The sequence below is a fragment of the Neomonachus schauinslandi genome, chromosome 4, assembly GCF_002201575.2.
Source record: "Neomonachus schauinslandi chromosome 4, ASM220157v2, whole genome shotgun sequence".
In the NCBI taxonomy this organism is placed as follows: Eukaryota; Metazoa; Chordata; class Mammalia; order Carnivora; family Phocidae; genus Neomonachus; species Neomonachus schauinslandi.
Window position 1 is genome coordinate 123,711,993 of NC_058406.1, and position 17,882 is coordinate 123,729,874.

The 17,882-nt window shown below is 39.9% G+C and overlaps 1 protein-coding gene across 1 annotated transcript in view; it reads left to right on the top strand.

The window, feature by feature from the left end:
- The window catches only part of CSPP1 (centrosome and spindle pole associated protein 1), a 167,346-nt gene that overhangs the window by 138,189 nt on the left and 11,275 nt on the right, over window positions 1–17,882 (top strand). The window contains exons 28-29 of the mRNA XM_044914639.1: window positions 10,554–10,617; window positions 16,763–16,872. Of these exons, the coding sequence (XP_044770574.1) occupies window positions 10,554–10,617; window positions 16,763–16,872 (174 nt within the window). The remainder of the gene's footprint in view (window positions 1–10,553; window positions 10,618–16,762; window positions 16,873–17,882) is intronic.

Genomic DNA, 17,882 nt, shown 5'->3' on the forward strand with positions numbered 1-17,882 from the left:
GTAGAGAGAAAGCATATTATACGAAGTGTAGTGTGTTACAAGACTTTAGAGCTAGGCTGTTCAGGTTGGTCTGTTTTAGCTATGTGACTTCAGGCAGGGTATTTAATCTTTTCTGTGCCTTAGCTCCCTTATCTGTAAAATGGGATAATATTACTTATCTCTGAGGGTGGCTATAAGAATTATTATTTGCAAGAGGAGAAGCAAGATGGCGGAGGAGTAGGAGACCTAAATTTCATCTGGTCCCAGGAATTCAGTAGATAGTCATCAAACCACTCTGAACACCTACGAACTCAACAGGAGATTGAAGAAAAGAATAGCAGCAATTCTCTGAACAGAAAAGCGACCACTTTCTGGAAGGTAGGACATGCGGAGAAGTGAATCCGAGGTGATACTTGGGAAGATAGACGGCGGGGGAGGGGGTCTCCGTCAGCCGCTACTGGCAAGTGATAGAGCAGCAGAGCACAAAATTGGAACTTTTAGAAGTCTGCTCCACTGAGGGATGTGGCTCCAGTGGCTAAGCGCGGGGTGGAACCCTCCCTGGGACAGTGCGATCTGAGGACCCTTGGGGTCACGGAAAGACCAGGGATGCCTGAGTGCAGCAGAGCTCCCACGTATTGGAGCAGGGAAGCCGGCTGCAGAGACGGAGCTCAGGAGTGGGCTTTCAGCTTGGGGTTGCCATAAACCGTGATCTGCGGCACAGTTGGGCCACTGCTCCTCCAGCAGGGACCCAACAAGCGGCAGATCCGGGGAGACTCCGCTTCCTCCCCTGGGAGGAGCGGTGTGGGAGCGCACCGCAGGGATCTGCTGGATTTGGAGACTCCAAACGGGGTCGTGTGCCAGAGATAGAGACGCTCGGTCACAGGCCGGGTGAGCACAGAGGGCGGCCGGAGGGGGGGGGGGGGGGGACAGGAGTGATTGACTGCTTTTCTCTGGGGGCTCACTGAGGAGTGGGGCCCCGAGTTCTCGGCTCCTCCGGGGCGGAGATTGGGAGGCCGCCATTTTCACTCTTGTCCTCCAAAGTTGGACAGAAAGCTTGCAGGGAACAAAAGCTCCCCAGAGCAAACCTGAGCAGATTACTTAGCCCAGAGCTGGCAAGGGTGGGGCAATTCCGCCTGGGGCAAAGACATTTGGGAACCACAGCAACAGACCCCTCCCCCGGAAGATCAGCAAGAACAGCCAGCCAAGACCAAGTTTACTGATCAATGAGAACGGCAGAACTCCAGAGCTAGGGGAATACTGCACATAGAATTCATGGATTTTTCCCCCCTGATTCTTAAGTCTTTCAAAGTTAATCTTTTTAATTTTCTTTTTTCTTTTTTTTTTTTGAATTTTTCTTTTTCCCTTTTTCAGACAACATCTTATCAATCCCTTTTTTAAAAATCTTTATTTTTCATTTTTAGAGTCATAGTCTATCCCTTCATAGGAGTTAACCTTATTTTTGGTATCTATATATAAGTTGTTCTTTCTTTAAAATTTTGGGATACAGTTTCTTCTAACAGACCAAAATATACCCTAAATCTCTAGTGTATGGCTTTGTTCTAGTCTCCTGCCTGATCATATTCTTTTCCTTTCTTTTTTTTTTTGTAATTCCTCTTCTTTCTTCTCAATTCCTTTTATAAAATCTTTTATAATTTTCATCTTTACATTCATATTCCATCCCTTCATCATATTTACCCTTATTTTTGTACATATAGAAGTTTTTCTTTCTTTAAAATTTTGGGAGGCACTTTCTTCTAACAGACCAAATTACGCCCAAAATCTAGTGTGTGGCATTGATCTATGCACCAGCCTGATCATAATTGATCATATTCTTTTTTTCTTTTTATCTTTTTCTTTTTCTTTTTTCTTTTTTCTTTCTTTCCTTTTCTTTCCCCCCGGTTTCAGGTCTCTTCTGTTTTGTTTACTGTATATTTTTCTGCGGTCGTTGTTACCCTGTTAGCATTTTGTTCTCTCATTCATCTGTTCTCCTCTGGACAAAATGACAAGATGGAAAAAATCACCTCAAAAAAAAGAACAAGAGGCAGTACCGACTGCCAGGGACCTAATCAGTACAGACATTAGTAAGATGTCGGAACTAGAGTTCAGAATGACGATTTTAAAGATACTAGTTGGGCTTGAAAAAAGCATGGAAGATATTAGAGAAACCCTTTCTGGAGAAATAAAAGAACTAAAAACTAAGCAAGTCGAAATCAAAAAGGCTATTAATGAGGTGCATTCAAAAATGGAGGCTCTAACTGCTAGGATGAATGAGGCACAAGAGACAATTAGTAATATAGAAGACCAAATGATGGAAAATAAAGAAGCTGAGAAAAAGAGAGATAAACAACTACTGGATCACAAGGGCAGAATTCAAGAGACAAGTGATACCATAAGACGAAACAATATTAGAATAATTGGGATCCCAGAAGAAGAAGAAAGAGAGAGAGGGGCGGAAGGTATATTGGAGCAAATTATAGCAGAGAACTTCCCTAATTTGGGGAAGGAAACAGGCATCAAAATCCAGGAGACACAGAGAACCCCCCCTCAAAATCAATAAAAATAGGTCAACACCCCAACATCTAATAGTAAAACTCACAAGTCTCAGAGGCAAAGAGAAAATCCTGAAAGTAGCTCAGGACAAGAGATGTGTAACCTTCAATTGTAGAAACATTAGATTGGCAACAGACATATCCACAGAGACCTGGCAGGCCAGAAAGGACTGGCATGATATCTTCAGAGCACTAAATGAGAAAAATATGCAGCCAAGAATACTATATCCAGCTAGGCTGTCATTGAAAATAGAAGGAGAGATAAAAAGTTTCCAGGACAAACAAAAACTAAAGGAATTTGTGAACACCAAACCAGCCCTACAAGAAATATTGAAAGGGGTCCTCTAAGCAAAGAGAGAGCCTAAAAGTAACATAGACCAGAAAGGAGCAGAGAATATCTACAGTAACAGTCACCTCACAGGCAATACAATGGTATTAAATTCATATCTTCCAATAGTTACCCTGAATGTAAATGGGCTAAATGCCCAAATCAAAAGACACAGGCTATCAGATTGGATAAAGAAACAAGACCCATCGATATACTGTCTGCAAAAGACTCATTTGAGACCCAAAGACACCCCAGACTGAAAGTGAGGGGGTGGAAAACCATTTACCATGCTAATGGACACCAAAAGAAAGATGGGGTGGCAATCCTTATATCAGACAAATTAGATTTTTAAACCAGATTATAGTAAGAGATGAGGAAGGACACTATATCATACTTAAAGAGTCTAACCAACAAGAAGATCTAACAATTGTAAATATCTATCCCCCTAATATGGGAGCAGCCAATTATATAAACCAATTAATAACAAAAGCAAACACATCGACAACAATACAGTAATAGTAGGGGACTTTAACACACGCCTCATTGAAGTGGACAGATCATCTAAGCAAAAGTTCCACAAGGAAATAAAGACTTTAAATGGTACACTGGACCAAATGGACTTCACAGATATATTTAGAACATTCCATCCCAAAGCAGCAGAATACACATTCTTCTCTAATGCCCATGGAACATTTTCCAGAATAGATCACATCCTGGGTCACAAATCAGGTCTCAACCAGTACCAAAAGATTGGGACCATTTCCTGCATATTTTTGGATCACAATCTTTGAAACTAGAACTCAACTGCAAGAGGAAAGTTGGAAATAACTCAAATACATGGAGGCTAAAGAGCATCCTACTAAAGAATGAATGGGTCAACCAGGAAAATAAAGAAGAATTAAAGAAATTCATGGAAACAAATGAAAATAAATACACAACTGTTCAAAATCTTTGGGATGCAGCAAAGGCAGTCCTAAGAGGAAAGTATATAGCAATACAAACCTTTCTCAAGAAACAAGAAAGGTCTCCAATACACAACCTAACCCTACACCTAAAGGAGCTGGAGAAAGAACAGCAAATAAAGCCGAAACCCAGCAGGAGAAGAGAAGTAATAAAGATCAGAGCAGAAATCAATGAAATAGAAACCAAAAGAACAGCAGAACAGATCAACAAAACTAGGAGCTGGTTCTTTGAAAGAATTAAGAAGATTGATAAACACCTGGCCAGACTTATCAAAAAGAAAAGAGAAAGGACCCAAATAAATAAACTCATGAATGAAAGAAGAAAGATCACAACCAACACCAAAGAAATACAAACAATTATAAGAACATATTATGAGCAACTATATGCCAGCAGATTAGATAATCTGGAAGAAATGGATGCATTCCTGGAGATCTATAAACTACCAAAACTGAACCAGGAAGAAATAGAAAACCTGAACAGACCGATAACCACTAAGGAAATTGAAGCAGTAATCAAAAATCTCCCAACAAACAAAAGCCTAGGGCCAGATGGCTTCCCAGGGAAATTCTACCAAACATTTAAAGAAGAATTAATACCTATTCTTCTGCAACTGTTCCAAAAAATAGAAATGGAAGGAAAACTTCCAAACTTGTTTTATGAGGCCAGCATTACCTTGATTCCAAAACCAGACAAAGACCCCATCAGAAAGGAGAATTACAGACCAATATCCTTGATGGACCTGGATGCAAAAATTCTCACCAAAATACTAGCCAATAGGATCCAACAGTACATTAAAAGGATTATTCACCATGACCAAGTGGGATTTATCCCTGGGCTGCAGGGTTGGTTCAACATCCGCAAATCAATCAATGTGATATAATACATTAATAAAAGAAAGAACAAGAACCATATGATCCTCTCAATAGATGCAGAAAAAGCATTTGACAAAGTACAGCGTCCTTTCTTGATTAAAACTCTTCAGAGTGTAGGGATGGAGAGTACATACCTCAATATCATAAAAGCCATCTATGAAAAACCCACAGCGAATATCATTCTCAAGGAAAAACTGAGAGCTTTCCCCCTAACGTCAGGAACATGGCAGGGATGTCCACTATCACCACTGCTGTTCAACATAGTATTAGAAGTCCTAGCCACAGCAATCAGACAACAAAAAGAAATAAAAGGCATCCGAATCGGCAAAGAAGAAGTCAAACTCTCACTCTTTGCAGATGATATGATACTTTGTGTGGAAAACCCAAAAGACTTCACCTCAAAACTGCTAGAACACATACAGGAATTCAGTAAAGTGGCAGGATATAAAGTCAATGCACAGAAATCAGTGGCATTCCTATACACCAACAACAAGACAGAAGAAAGAGAAATTAAGGAGTCAATCCCATTTACAGTTGCTCCCAAAACCATAAGATACCTAGGAATAAATACAACCAAAGAGCAAAGAATCTGTTCTCAGAAAACTATAAAATACTTACGAAAGAAATTGAGGAAGACACAAAGATATGGAAAAACGTTCCATGTTCATGGATTGGAAGAACAAATACTGTGAAGATGTCAGTGCTACCTAGAGCAATCTACACATTTAATGCAATCCCTATCAAAATACCATCCACTTTTTTCAAAGAAATGGAAAAAATAATCCTAAAATTTGTATGGAACCAGAAAAGACCCCGAATAGGCAGAGAAATATTGAAAAAGAAAAGCAAACCTGGTGGCATCACAATTCCGGACTTCAAGCTCTATTACAAAGCTGTCATCATCAAGACAGTATGGTACTGGCACAAAACCAGGCACATAGATCAATGGAACAGAATAGAGAGCCCAGAAATGGACCCTCAACTCTATGGTCAACTAATCTTTGACAGAGCAAGAAAGAATGTCCAATGGAAAAAAGTCTCTTCAACAAATGGTGTTGGGAAAATTGGATAGCCACATGCAGAAGACTGAAACTGGACCATTTCCTTACAGCACACACAAAAATAGACTGAAAATGTTTGAAAGACCTAAATGTGAGACAGGAGTCCATGAGAATCCTAGAGGAGAACACAGGCAGCAACCTCTTCGACCTCAGCTGCAGCAGGTTCTTCCTAGAAACATCGCCAAAGGCAAGGGAAGCAAGGGCAAAAATGAACTATTGGGATTTCATCAAGATAAAAAGCTTTTGCACAGCAAAGGACGCAGTCAACAAAACCAAAACACAACTGCCATTTTGGGAGAAGATATTTGCAAATGACATATCAGATTAAGGGGTAGTATCCAAAATCTGTAAAGAACTTATGAAACTCAATACCCAAAGAACAAATGATTCAATCAAGAAATGGGCAGAAGACATGAACAGACATTTTTCCAAAGAAGACATCCAGATGGCCAACAGACAACTGAAGAAGTGCTCAACGTTGCTCGGCATCAGGAAAATCCAAATCAAGACCTCAATGAGATAGCACTCACACCAGTCAGAATGGCTAAAATGAACAAGTCGGGAAACGACAGATGTTGGAGAGGATGCGGAGAAAGGGGAACCCTCCTACACTGTTGGTGGGAATGCAAGCTGCTGCAGCCACTCTGGAAAACAGTATGGAGGTTCCTCAAAAAGTTGAAAATAGAGCTACCCTACGACCCACCAATTGCACTACTGGGTATTTAACCCAAAGATACAAATGTAGGGACACGAAGGGATATGTGCACCGCGATGCTTACAGCAGCAATGTCCACAATAGCCAAACTATGGAATGAGCCCAGATGTCCTTCGACAGATGAATGGATAAAGAAGAAGTGGTATATATATACAATGGAATATTATGCAGCCGTCAAAAGGAATGAGCTCTTGCCATTTGCAACGACGTGGATGGAACTTGAGGGTATTATGCTGAGCGAAATAAGTCAATCAGAGAAAGACATGTATCATATGATTTCACTGATATGAGGAATTCTTTTTTTTTTTTTTAAAGATTTATTTATTTATTTGAGAGAGCGAGAATGAGAGAGAGAGAGAGAGAGAGTACATGAGTGGGGGAGGGTCAGAGGGAGAAGCAGGCTCCTCGCTGAGCAGGGAGCCCGATGCGGGACTCGATCCCGGGACTCCGGGATCATGACCTGAGCCGAAGGCAGTCGCTTAACCAACTGAGCCACCCAGGCGCCCGATATGAGGAATTCTTAATCTCAGGAAACAACCTGAGGGTTGCTGGAGTGGTGGGGGGTGGTAGGGATGGGGTGGCTGGGTGATAGACATTGGGGAGGGTATGTGCTATGGTGAGTGCTGTGAATTGTGTAAGACTGTTGAATCACAGACCTGTACCTCTGAAACACATAGTACACTATACGTTTAAAAAAAATGAAGAGATAGCAGGAAGGGAAAAATGAAGGAGGGGAATTTGGAGGGGGAGACGAACCATGAGAGACGATGGACTCTGAAAAACAAACTGAGGGTTCCAGAGGGGAGGGGGGTGGGGGGATGGGTTAGCCTGGTGATGGGTATTAAAGAGGGCACGTTCTGCATGGAGCACTGGGTGTTATAGCAAACAATCATGGAACACTACATCAAAAACTGATGATATAATGTGTGGTGATTAACGTTACATAATAAAAGAAAAAAAATTATTATTTGCAAGGCATTCAGGGATAGGCCTAGCACGTAATTTCTATATAAATGTTTATTAAATAAAAAATAGCTCAGGTTGTTGCGGAGATTAAGTGAGATGATATATTAGCACGGGGCCTGGTCCATGAGTGCCGTGTGTTTGCTTTCAACATCATTAGCAGCAGTAGAAGTAGGAGTTTATAATATAAGTAGTGGTGAGGACTGTTAACAAAGTCAGCAAGGTAAGGACATCATTCTTCTCCTGAGGAGGTGACGTATGTGCAAAGCCTGAATAAAGGGAAGGCATGAGCCACTTTCATGCTGCAGATATGTATTGAATACTGATTGTGGACCAGATAAAATCCTAGGTGCTGGGGGTCCTGGAGTGAGCAAAAGGGACAAAAATCCCTGCCCTCTGAGGGCTTAGTTTCTGGTAAGAGGGAGAGACAATAAAATGAAACATATACAGTATGTTAAATCATGGGGCTCTGGAGAAAATGGCCTGGAGAAGGGGTCCTGGGTGTCCTGGGGTGACAGGGTTTACAAGATGCAATATAATGGGCATGGAAGGCCTCACCGAGTAGGTAACATTTAAGTAAGGGCATCAGGGAGGTGGCCATTTGAATTACCGGGGGACACATCTGGAGGAAGAAGCTTCTAGATGGCAGCCCTGGGCCAGGAGTAGGCTTGGTGCACACAGGGAGCAGTGAGCAGACTGGAGAGTCTGGAGAGCCAGGAGCAGGGGGTTGGGAGCAGATGGGGTAGAGAAGTGATGGGCTGGACTATGGAGCCTCTGAGCCCATCACAGGGTTTTGCCTTTTACACTCTGAATGTGTTGAGATGCTTCTGAAGTTTTGGAGCAGAGTAGTGACAGGGCTGCTGCTATAATCTGGTTAAGACATAACGTGATTTAGCCCCAGGCGGGAACAGTGGAAGTGGTCGGAAGTGGCTGGATTTATTTTGAAAGGAGACCTGATAGTATTTTGACATATTGGCTGTGGGGTATGAGGAGTCAAAGGTGAACTTCAAGGGTTTTGGTTGGGAGTTGCTGTTTATAGCGGCGGCGAAGCCGGAGAAACACATTTGGGGGTGGGTAAGATTAGGAATTTAGTTTAAAACATGGTAAGTTTTGAGATGCTTGTTAGACAACCATTTGGAACTGGCGAGTAGCAGACAGATAAGAGAGTTAAGGGTAAAAGATTGAGGTTGGAAATAAATTTAATTTTCATAAACACAAACAGTATTTATCACATTTTCAGATTATAAAGGTAAGGCTCAGCTTGGCTGTTTTAGTAGCCCAGGGTTACCAGTTGGTAGCTTTTGGTGCTTCAGTTGAAGTGATAATGATGTTGCTAATAGCTACCATTTAGAGTGACCAGTCTGTGCCAGGTACTTGATGTTTATTTCTCTCAAGTACACAACAAGGTGTGCTTTCCCTATTTGACATAAGAGGAAACTGCGGGCCCATGATCACGCAGTCCGTAAGCTGCAAAGCCCAGACTTGAAATCAAGCTAGTCTTGAGAGCTCCTCCTTGTCCCCATGCCATACCTATTCCTGAAGTCTGTGCAGGTCGGTAGGTTTCTCTGTATGTGGCAGCCACATTTCTCAGTGAAAAGGTACTGAAATTTAACAGCGGGGATTTTGGTTAAAATCCTGGATTAGTAAAACCATATTTTCCTCAGCATAAGCCAACAGCTTATCATGGCTGTTACCAAAAAGCTAATAAATTTTGGGCTCCTCATCTTCCTAGAAACTGGACTATATAGAAAATACAGATGAAAGTAGGGCAGGTTGTCATGGAGAAGATAGAGCTTACATGGACTTGGATCACTTTTTATTTTATTTTATCTATCTTTTTTGAAAGATTTTATTTATTTATTTGACAAGAGAGAGATAGCGAGAGAGGGAACACTAGCAGGGGGAGTGGGAGAGGGAGAAGCAGGCTTCCCGCGGAGCAGGGAGCCCGGTGCAGGGCTCGATCCCAGGACCCTGGGATCATGACCTGAGCCGAAGGCAGACTCTTAAACGACTGAGCCACCCAGGCGCCCCTTGGATCACTTTTTAGTTATGTGAAGGACTCTGATGAGGAAGAGAGGTTGGGCAGTATGCAGTGTTAGGAACACCTGGTTCAGTCCATTTGGTAAATATTAGATGCTGTTCATGGTAGAAAACAAAAGTAGAATCAATAGGTGTTAAAAAGGAAAGTTAAATGCAATATATGGAAGAATTCAGTGAAAGAACTTTCTAATAATGCTGTGTATTAGTGGAATGTATTTAGAAATTAATGGATAGCTCTTCAGTGGAGTGCTCTAGCACATCCTAGAAATTTGGTGGGGAAGTGGTGGTAGGTGACTTTAGGGTCCTTCCAGAATATAAGGTGACATTATTCTCTAAATGTAAATCTGTTAACCTCTTATTTGAGAGCTCATTATAAGTGCAATCCTAGTGTTATTTTTTCCCCTACTCTTATGTTCCCTCTGTATCTGTGCTATACCTTTGTGACAGCTGCTGTCACATAGGGCTGTCATTGTCTGAGGGCATGCCCTTCTCTGTCCCCCATGGGACTGTGATCCACTCCACAGCAGAAACTCTTACTCATCTTTGTTCCTGGCATGGAGGAAATAATAGTAAGTGCACTGTACGGATTTATTGAAAGAATGAATGAATCTTGGCAATGGTTTAAAGACTTTTATTTTTTATTTATTTATTTTTAAGATTTTGTCAGAAAGAGAGCACAAGCAGGGGGAGCTGCAGGCAGAGGGAGAAGCAGGCTTCCTGCTGAGCAAGGAGCCCGGTGCGGGACTCGATCCTAGAACCCTGGGATCATGACCTGAGCCGAAGGCAGACACTTAACTGACTGAGCCACCCAGTCCCCCGGTTTAAAGACTTTTAATATTTAATTGGGTTCATTGCTTCATACTCTATTTTCATCAGCAATATTGTGACCCATAATAAAACGGGTCTTTCCTATATTTTTTGGGCATTGGAATGTGGTGTAGGGGGCAAGCAGCCAGTCTTACCTGTCCCCATCCTTTTTTGCTAATTTGGGGGACAGTATGGAGATTTGTGCCTCTTGGTACAAATTTGTTGTTTTTCCATACAGGACTAATAAAAATCACTAATATATGATGTTCCTTTTAGCCCAGAGAGGACTCTGATGATTTCTTGAAAACTTCATTATTGGAATCTGATAGTGCTTTTATTGGTGAGTATATTTATCTTACCAACCTAGTTATTTAAATATTAAGCATTATTTATATTTCTTTTAAGTATTTTTCTCCATACTTAACAAAATTAGTACTTCACTCTCTGTTTTGCAAGGTGGTAAAAAGGAAATATCCTATTTTACTAACTTAATAATCATCAAATATGACTTATTCTGATTCTGAAAACTTTATAAATGAGCTTTTGAAATCATAGGAATGGTTCACACAAAAACCTGTACATGAATTTTCGTAACAGCTTTACTTCTAATAGCCAAACACTGGAATCAGCCCAGATATCCTTCAACAGGTGAACAGTTAAACTGTAGTACATCCATACCATGGGATACTGCTTAAGAGATGAGTGGATCAAGATCATATCAGTATCCTGGGTGTGAGACTGTTGCTCTTCTTTTGCAAAACATTACCGCTGGGGGGACCTGGGCAAGGTGTGCAAAGGACCTCTTTGATTTCTTAAAACTGCATGTGAATCTTTCCATTTTAAAAGATCATAAGAATATTTTTAGTCTTAAGAAAAAATGTATCTCACAGTACCTCTATGTATCTTCTTATGTATTGTAATATACACATAATTATGTACTCTGATCATAAGCATTTCTGCTGTCTTAGGGCCATCAGGGAATTATATCTCCTACATATTAGTTGTATTTCATGAGATGAAAATTCCAAACTAGCCTATACTTTTTTTTTTTTTTAAAGATTTTATTTATTTGAGAGAGAGAATGAGAGAGAGAGAGCACATGAGAGGTGGGAGGGTCAGAGGGAAACAGACTCCCTGCTGAGCAGGGAGCCCGACGTGGGACTCGATCCTGGAACTCCAGGATCATGACCTGAGCCAAAGGCAGTCGCTTAACCAACTGAGCCACCCAGGCGCCCTATACTTTTTTTTTTTAATGAGTTTTTCTTTTCCAGGATGTCATATTATGGAGAGTGACTAGAGATGGAGAAACCAGGAGGAAATAGGGATGGGGAGGTAGTCTATGGAAGCATCAGGGAAATGTGACCTGTTCCTGCTAACAATTAAGACAGTTTGGGGCACTGAAGATGGTGTCTTAGACTATTTCATTATACTACACCAAAGATACAGCAATTTGTCTTTTTGATATCCCACAAATATCCCATAGTCATGACTGTTACCACTGTTCTAATGAATGTGGGTAAGGCTTTTGTGCGTGTGATAACCTAGATGAGAAAGTTCTGAGGATCTAAATATATAGCATGTTGACTATAGTTAACAGTACTGCAGTGTATACACAAAAGTTGCTATGAGAGAGAGTTTTCATGTCCTCACCCATAACAACAAGAACAACAACAAAATGGTAATTCTGTGAAGGAGGTGAAGGATGTGTTAACTAGCCTTATTGTCAAAAACATTTTGCAATATGTAATTGACCCACATGGGTCAATTGAACAACATGGGTCTGAACTGTGTGGATCCACTTAAACGTGGATTTTTTTCTAGTAAATACAGTACAGTAAATGTATTTTCTCAGTAACATTTTCTCTTGATTCCTTTATTGTAAGAATATATATATAATATATATGGAACATATAAAGTATGTGTTAATCGACTGTTTGTGTTATCAGTAAGGCTTCTGGTCTACAGTAATGTTTCTGAGGAGTCCAAAAGTATACGTGCATTTTCGAATGTGCAGGGCCCCTGCATGATTCAAGGGTCAGCTGTATACGTAGTATCAGATCATCACATTGTACACCTTAAACTTACACAATGTTCTGTGTCTGTAATAAATTAAGCTGGAAAAAACACAAATTGACTATAAACAATAAGAAAGAAATTCAATCAATAATAAGTTTCCAAAACAGAAAGCACCAGGTCCAGATAGCTTCACTGGTGGATTCTACCAAACATTTAGGGAAAAATTCTATGAATTCTCTAAAACATCTTCCAGAAAATGGAAGCAGAGGGACACATTCTATGTGTCCAGCATTACCCTAATACCAAAACCAGACAAAGAAGAGCACAAGAAAACTACATACCAATACCTCTCATGAATATAGATGCAAAAATTCTCAGCAAAATATTAGCAGATTGAATTCAACAATGTGTGAAGAGAAACACCACAGCCAAGTGGGATTTATATCAGTTATGCAAAGCTGGTTTACATTCAATTAATATAATTAATCAAAATGTAATCATCGTATCAACAGGCAAAAGAAGAAAAATCACATGATCATTATCAGTAGATGCTGCAGAAAGGCACTGAACAGAATCCAGCACCCATTCATGATAACTTTCAGCAAACTAGGGTTATAAGGGAGCATCCTCAACTATCTACAGAAACCCTACAGCCAACATCATATTTAATGATGAGGAGATAGAAACTTTCCTGTAAAGACCAGGAACAAGGCAAAGACGTCTCTTCTCACCACTCCTCAACATCATTATGGAAGTCCTAGCTGATGTGCTAAGTCAAGAAAAGGAGGTATACAGATTGGGAAGGGAGCAATAATACTGTCTTTGTGCACAGATGACATGATTGTAGGAAATCTGATAAATAAAAGAAACCCTGGTACTAATAATAAGTAGTTACAGCACAGTTGCAGGATACCAGGTTAAAACACAGAAGTCAGTTGCTTTCCTATATGTACCAGCAATGAACAAGTGGACTTAGAAAGTTAAAACACAATATCACTTACATTAGCACCCCCCTAAAAAAGAAATACATATAGATCTTGTATTGATTTTATTATGAAAAAAACTGCAAAACTCTTACAAAATAAAACAGACATTTCATGTTCATGGATTGGGAAATGCAATATGGTTTAAGATTCCAGTTCTTCTCAACCTGATCTATAAATTCAATGCAATCCCAGTTAAACTGATTCTAAAATTTATATGGAGAGGCGAAAGATCCAGAATAGCACAATATGGAAAGAGGACAAAGATGAAGACTGACACTGCGTGGCTTACTATAAAGTTAACAGTAATCAAGTGGTGTGGTATTGGCAAAAGAATATTCAAATAGATCAATTGAACAGAATAGAGTCTAGAAATAGAGCCAAATAAGTATAGTCCATTGATTTTTGACAAAAGAGCAAAAGCAATGCAATGGACAAAGATAGTCTTTTCAACAAATGGTGCTAGAACAACTGGATATCTACACGCAAAAAAAAAAAAAAAAAAAAGGAATCTAGACACAGACCTTAGACCCTTCACCAAAATCAACTCAAAGTGGACCATAGACCCAAATTGTAAAATGCAAAATTTTACAACTCCTGGAATATAACAGAGGAGAAGACCTAGAAGAACTTGGGGATGGTGATGACATTTTAGATACAATACCAGAGGTGTAATCCATGAGAGAGAGATTGGATAAACTAGACTTCTTTAAAAACTAATGCTCTGTGAAAGACAATGGCAAGAGAATGAGAAGACAAGTTAGAGACTAGGAGAAAATACTTGGCTAAAGACCCATCTGATAAAGGACTGTTAGCCAAAATATACAAAGAACCCTTAAAACTCAACAGTAAGAATTCAATTAAAAGATGGGCAAAAGATCCAAACACATTTCACTAAGACCTACAGATGGCAAATAAGCATATGAAAATATGTCTTTAGGGAAATGTAGGTTAACAACGAGATACCACTGTTAGATAGAATGGCCAAAACCCACAGGAACTCTCACTCAGTGCTGGTGGGAATGTAAAATGGTACAGCCACTTTGGGAGACAGTTTGGATGTTTCTTAAGAAACCAAAGATACTCTTATCTTACAATCCTGCAATTACACTACTTGATATGTACCCAAAGGAGTTGAAACTTAATGTCCATACAAAAACCCACACACAGATATTTATAGCAGTTTTAGGTAATTGCCAAGACCTGGAAGCAGTCAGGATGTCTTTCAGAAGGTGAATGGATGAACATACTGTGATAACCAGACAGTGCGATATTATTCAGTGCTGAAAAGGAATCACAGACCTGTACCTCTGAAACACATAATACATTATATTTAAAAAAAAAAAAAAAAGATAGCAGGAGGGGAAGAATGAAGGGGGGGGATCGGAGGGGGAGACGAACCATGAGAGACTATGGACTCTGGAAAACAAACTGAGGGTTCTAGAGGGGAGGGGGGTGGGAGGATGGGTTAGTCTGGTGATGGGTATTGAAGAGGGCACGTTGTGCATGGAGGACTGGGTGTTACACGCAAACAATCACGGAACACTACATCAAAAACTAATGATGTAATGTATGGTGATTAACATAAAAAAAAAGAAATGAGCTACGAAACCATGGAAGGATACAGAGGATCCTTGAATGCATGTGTGTGAAAGAAGCCAATCTGAACAGTCTACATACTATATGATTCAACTATATGACCATCAGGGAAAGGCAAAACTATGGAGGCAGCAGAGAGATCAGCAGTTGCCAGGGGTTACAGCAGAGGGAAGAATGGGTAGGGGTGCACAGAGGAGTTTTAGGGCAGTGAAGCTATTCTGTGGATCCTGTCATAGTGGATACATGTCAAAACCCATGGAATCTACACCACCAAGAGTGAAGCCTAAACTATGGATGTTGGGTGATAATGTGTCAGTGTGGGTTTATTGATTTTAATGAACATACCACTCTGGTTGTTGATAGTGATGAGGTAGGCTATGAGTGTGTGAACAGGGGGTATATAGGAATTCCCTATTTTCCACTCCGTTTTCCTGAACTTAAAAACTCTTGTAAACAGTCTATTATTATTATTATTTTTTAAAGCAAGTGCATTAGTGGTAGGGTATATACAGAAATCAGAAAACTTTATTTTTGGAGTTTTAGAAAACCACACCTTATTCAGTAAAATGTAGTATTGCTGCCTTAAAAAAAAAACATCTGTACATTTTAAATATCAGAAATTTCGGGGCGCCTGGGTGGCTCAGTTGTTAAAAGTCTGCCTTCGGCTCGGGTCATGATCCCAGGGTCCTGGGATCGAGCCCTGCATCGGGCTCCCTGCTCCGCGGGAAGCCTGCTTCTCCCTCTCCCACTCCCCCTGCTTGTGTTCCCTGTCTTGCTCTCTCTCTCTGTCAAATAAATAAATAAAATCTTTAAAAAAAATATATATCAGAAATTTGAATATCACTTATAGGGTAAATGATAGTGTTGTGTCAGTGTTAAATTTCCTGAATGTGATAATGAAATTGTAGGTATAATGTAGTAGATAGTCCTTGTTCTTAGATAGTACGTGCTTAAGTATGTGGGGATGAAGTGTCATGCAACTTGCTGGTTCCGCAAAAACAAGCAACACCACCCCCCATATAGAAATAAAGTAAATGTGGCAAAATAAGAAATGGTGATTTTAGGTATTTATTATAACTTTCCTTTAGGTTTTAATTTTTTAAAATAAAGAGTTGGAAAAATCCTTACCTCCATGATCACTAGAGAGGCTATGATCAAAAAGACTGACAATACCAAGTGTTGGTAAAGATATGGGAAACTAGAACCTTCTTAAAATGTAAAATGATGGAACCACTTCTGAAAATGGTTTGGCAATTGCTCAAAATGCTAAACGTAGAGTTACACAGAATATCCAACAATTTTACTCTTAGGAATATACCCCAAAGAAATGAAAACATGTGGCCACAAAGACATATACACGAATGTTCATAGCAGAATTAATAATTGCCAACTAGAAACAGTTCACATGTCCATCACCTGGTGAATACACAGATAAAATGTGATATATCCATATGATGGAGCACTATACAGCAATAAGAATCAATTGATACATGGTACAACATAAAAGAACCTCGAACACATTATGCTAAGTGGAAGACACAAAATATTACATTGTATATTCCATTTATATGTAATCTCAGGAAAGGTAAATCTCCTGAGCTTGAAAGCAGATCAGTGTTTATTTGGGGCCAGGGAGGTGGGAGTTGTGAGTGATTGCCTGTGAGCACAAGGGAGCTTTTTGAGGTGATAGACCTGTTCTAAAACTAGATTGTAATGATGACTGCACAGTTTTATAAAAGTTACTGAACTGTGTACATTTGTAGTAGCTGAGTTTTATTACATGTAAATAATATCTAAAGCTATTAAAAAAGAGTCTTGGTTTAGCTCGGAGTAAAAAGATTTGAAATGTTTGTTATTTAAGACTTCTCCTTTGTGTGGTCTTCTTAGGTGCTTACGGCGAGACATATCCTGCCATTGAAGATGATATCCTCCCTCTACAGTCCCAGCTGTCCTCTGCAAGACAGCGCAGGAGGAACAAACAGAAAGGATTGGACTTTGTATGTATGAAATATCTTTTATTTTTTCCCTTCTCAGTTTAAGAGACGTCTGGATTCTGACCCATGCTAAATTGGTATGGTCCACAAGAGACTCATTTTAGAACCAAAGACACCTACAGATTGAAAGTGAGGGGGGTGGAAAACCATTTATCACACTAATGGACATCAGAAGACAGGGGGGTGGCAATTCTTATATCAGACAAATTAGATTTTAAACCAAAGACTGTAATAGGAGATGAGAAAGGACACTATATCATAATTAAAGGGTCTGTCCAACAAGAAGATCTAACAGCTGTAAATATTTATACCCCTAACATGGGAGCAGCCAAATATATAAGCCAATTAATAACTAAATCAAAGAAACACATCGATAATAATACAATAATAGTAGGGGACTTTAACAACCCAGGCACTGAAATGGACAGATCATCTAAGCAGAAGATCAACAAGGAAAGAAGGGCTTTGAATGACACACTGGACCACATGGACTTCACAGATATATTCAGAGCATTCCATCCTAAAGCAACAGAATACACATTCTTCTGGAGTCCACATGGAACATTCTCCAGAATAGATCACATACTGGGTCTCAAATCAGGTCTCCACCAGTACCAAAAGACTGGGATCATTCCCTGCATATTTTCGGACCACAGTGCTTTGAAACTAGAACTCAATCACAAGAGGAAATTTGGAAAGAACTCAAATACATGGAGGCTAAAGAGCATCCTACTAAAGAATGAATGGATCAACCAGGAAATCTTGAATTTTAAGAATTCATGGAAACAAATGAAAATGAAAACACAACTGGTCAAAATCTTTGGGATGCAGCCAAGGAAGTCCTAAGAGGGAATTATACAGCAACACAAATCTTTCTCAAGAAACAGGAAAGGTCTCAAATACACAACCTAACCTTATACCTAAAGGAGCTGGAGAAAGAACAGCAAATAAAGCCTGAACCCAGCGGGAGAAGAGAACTAATGAAGATTAGAGCAGAAATCAAAGAAATAGAA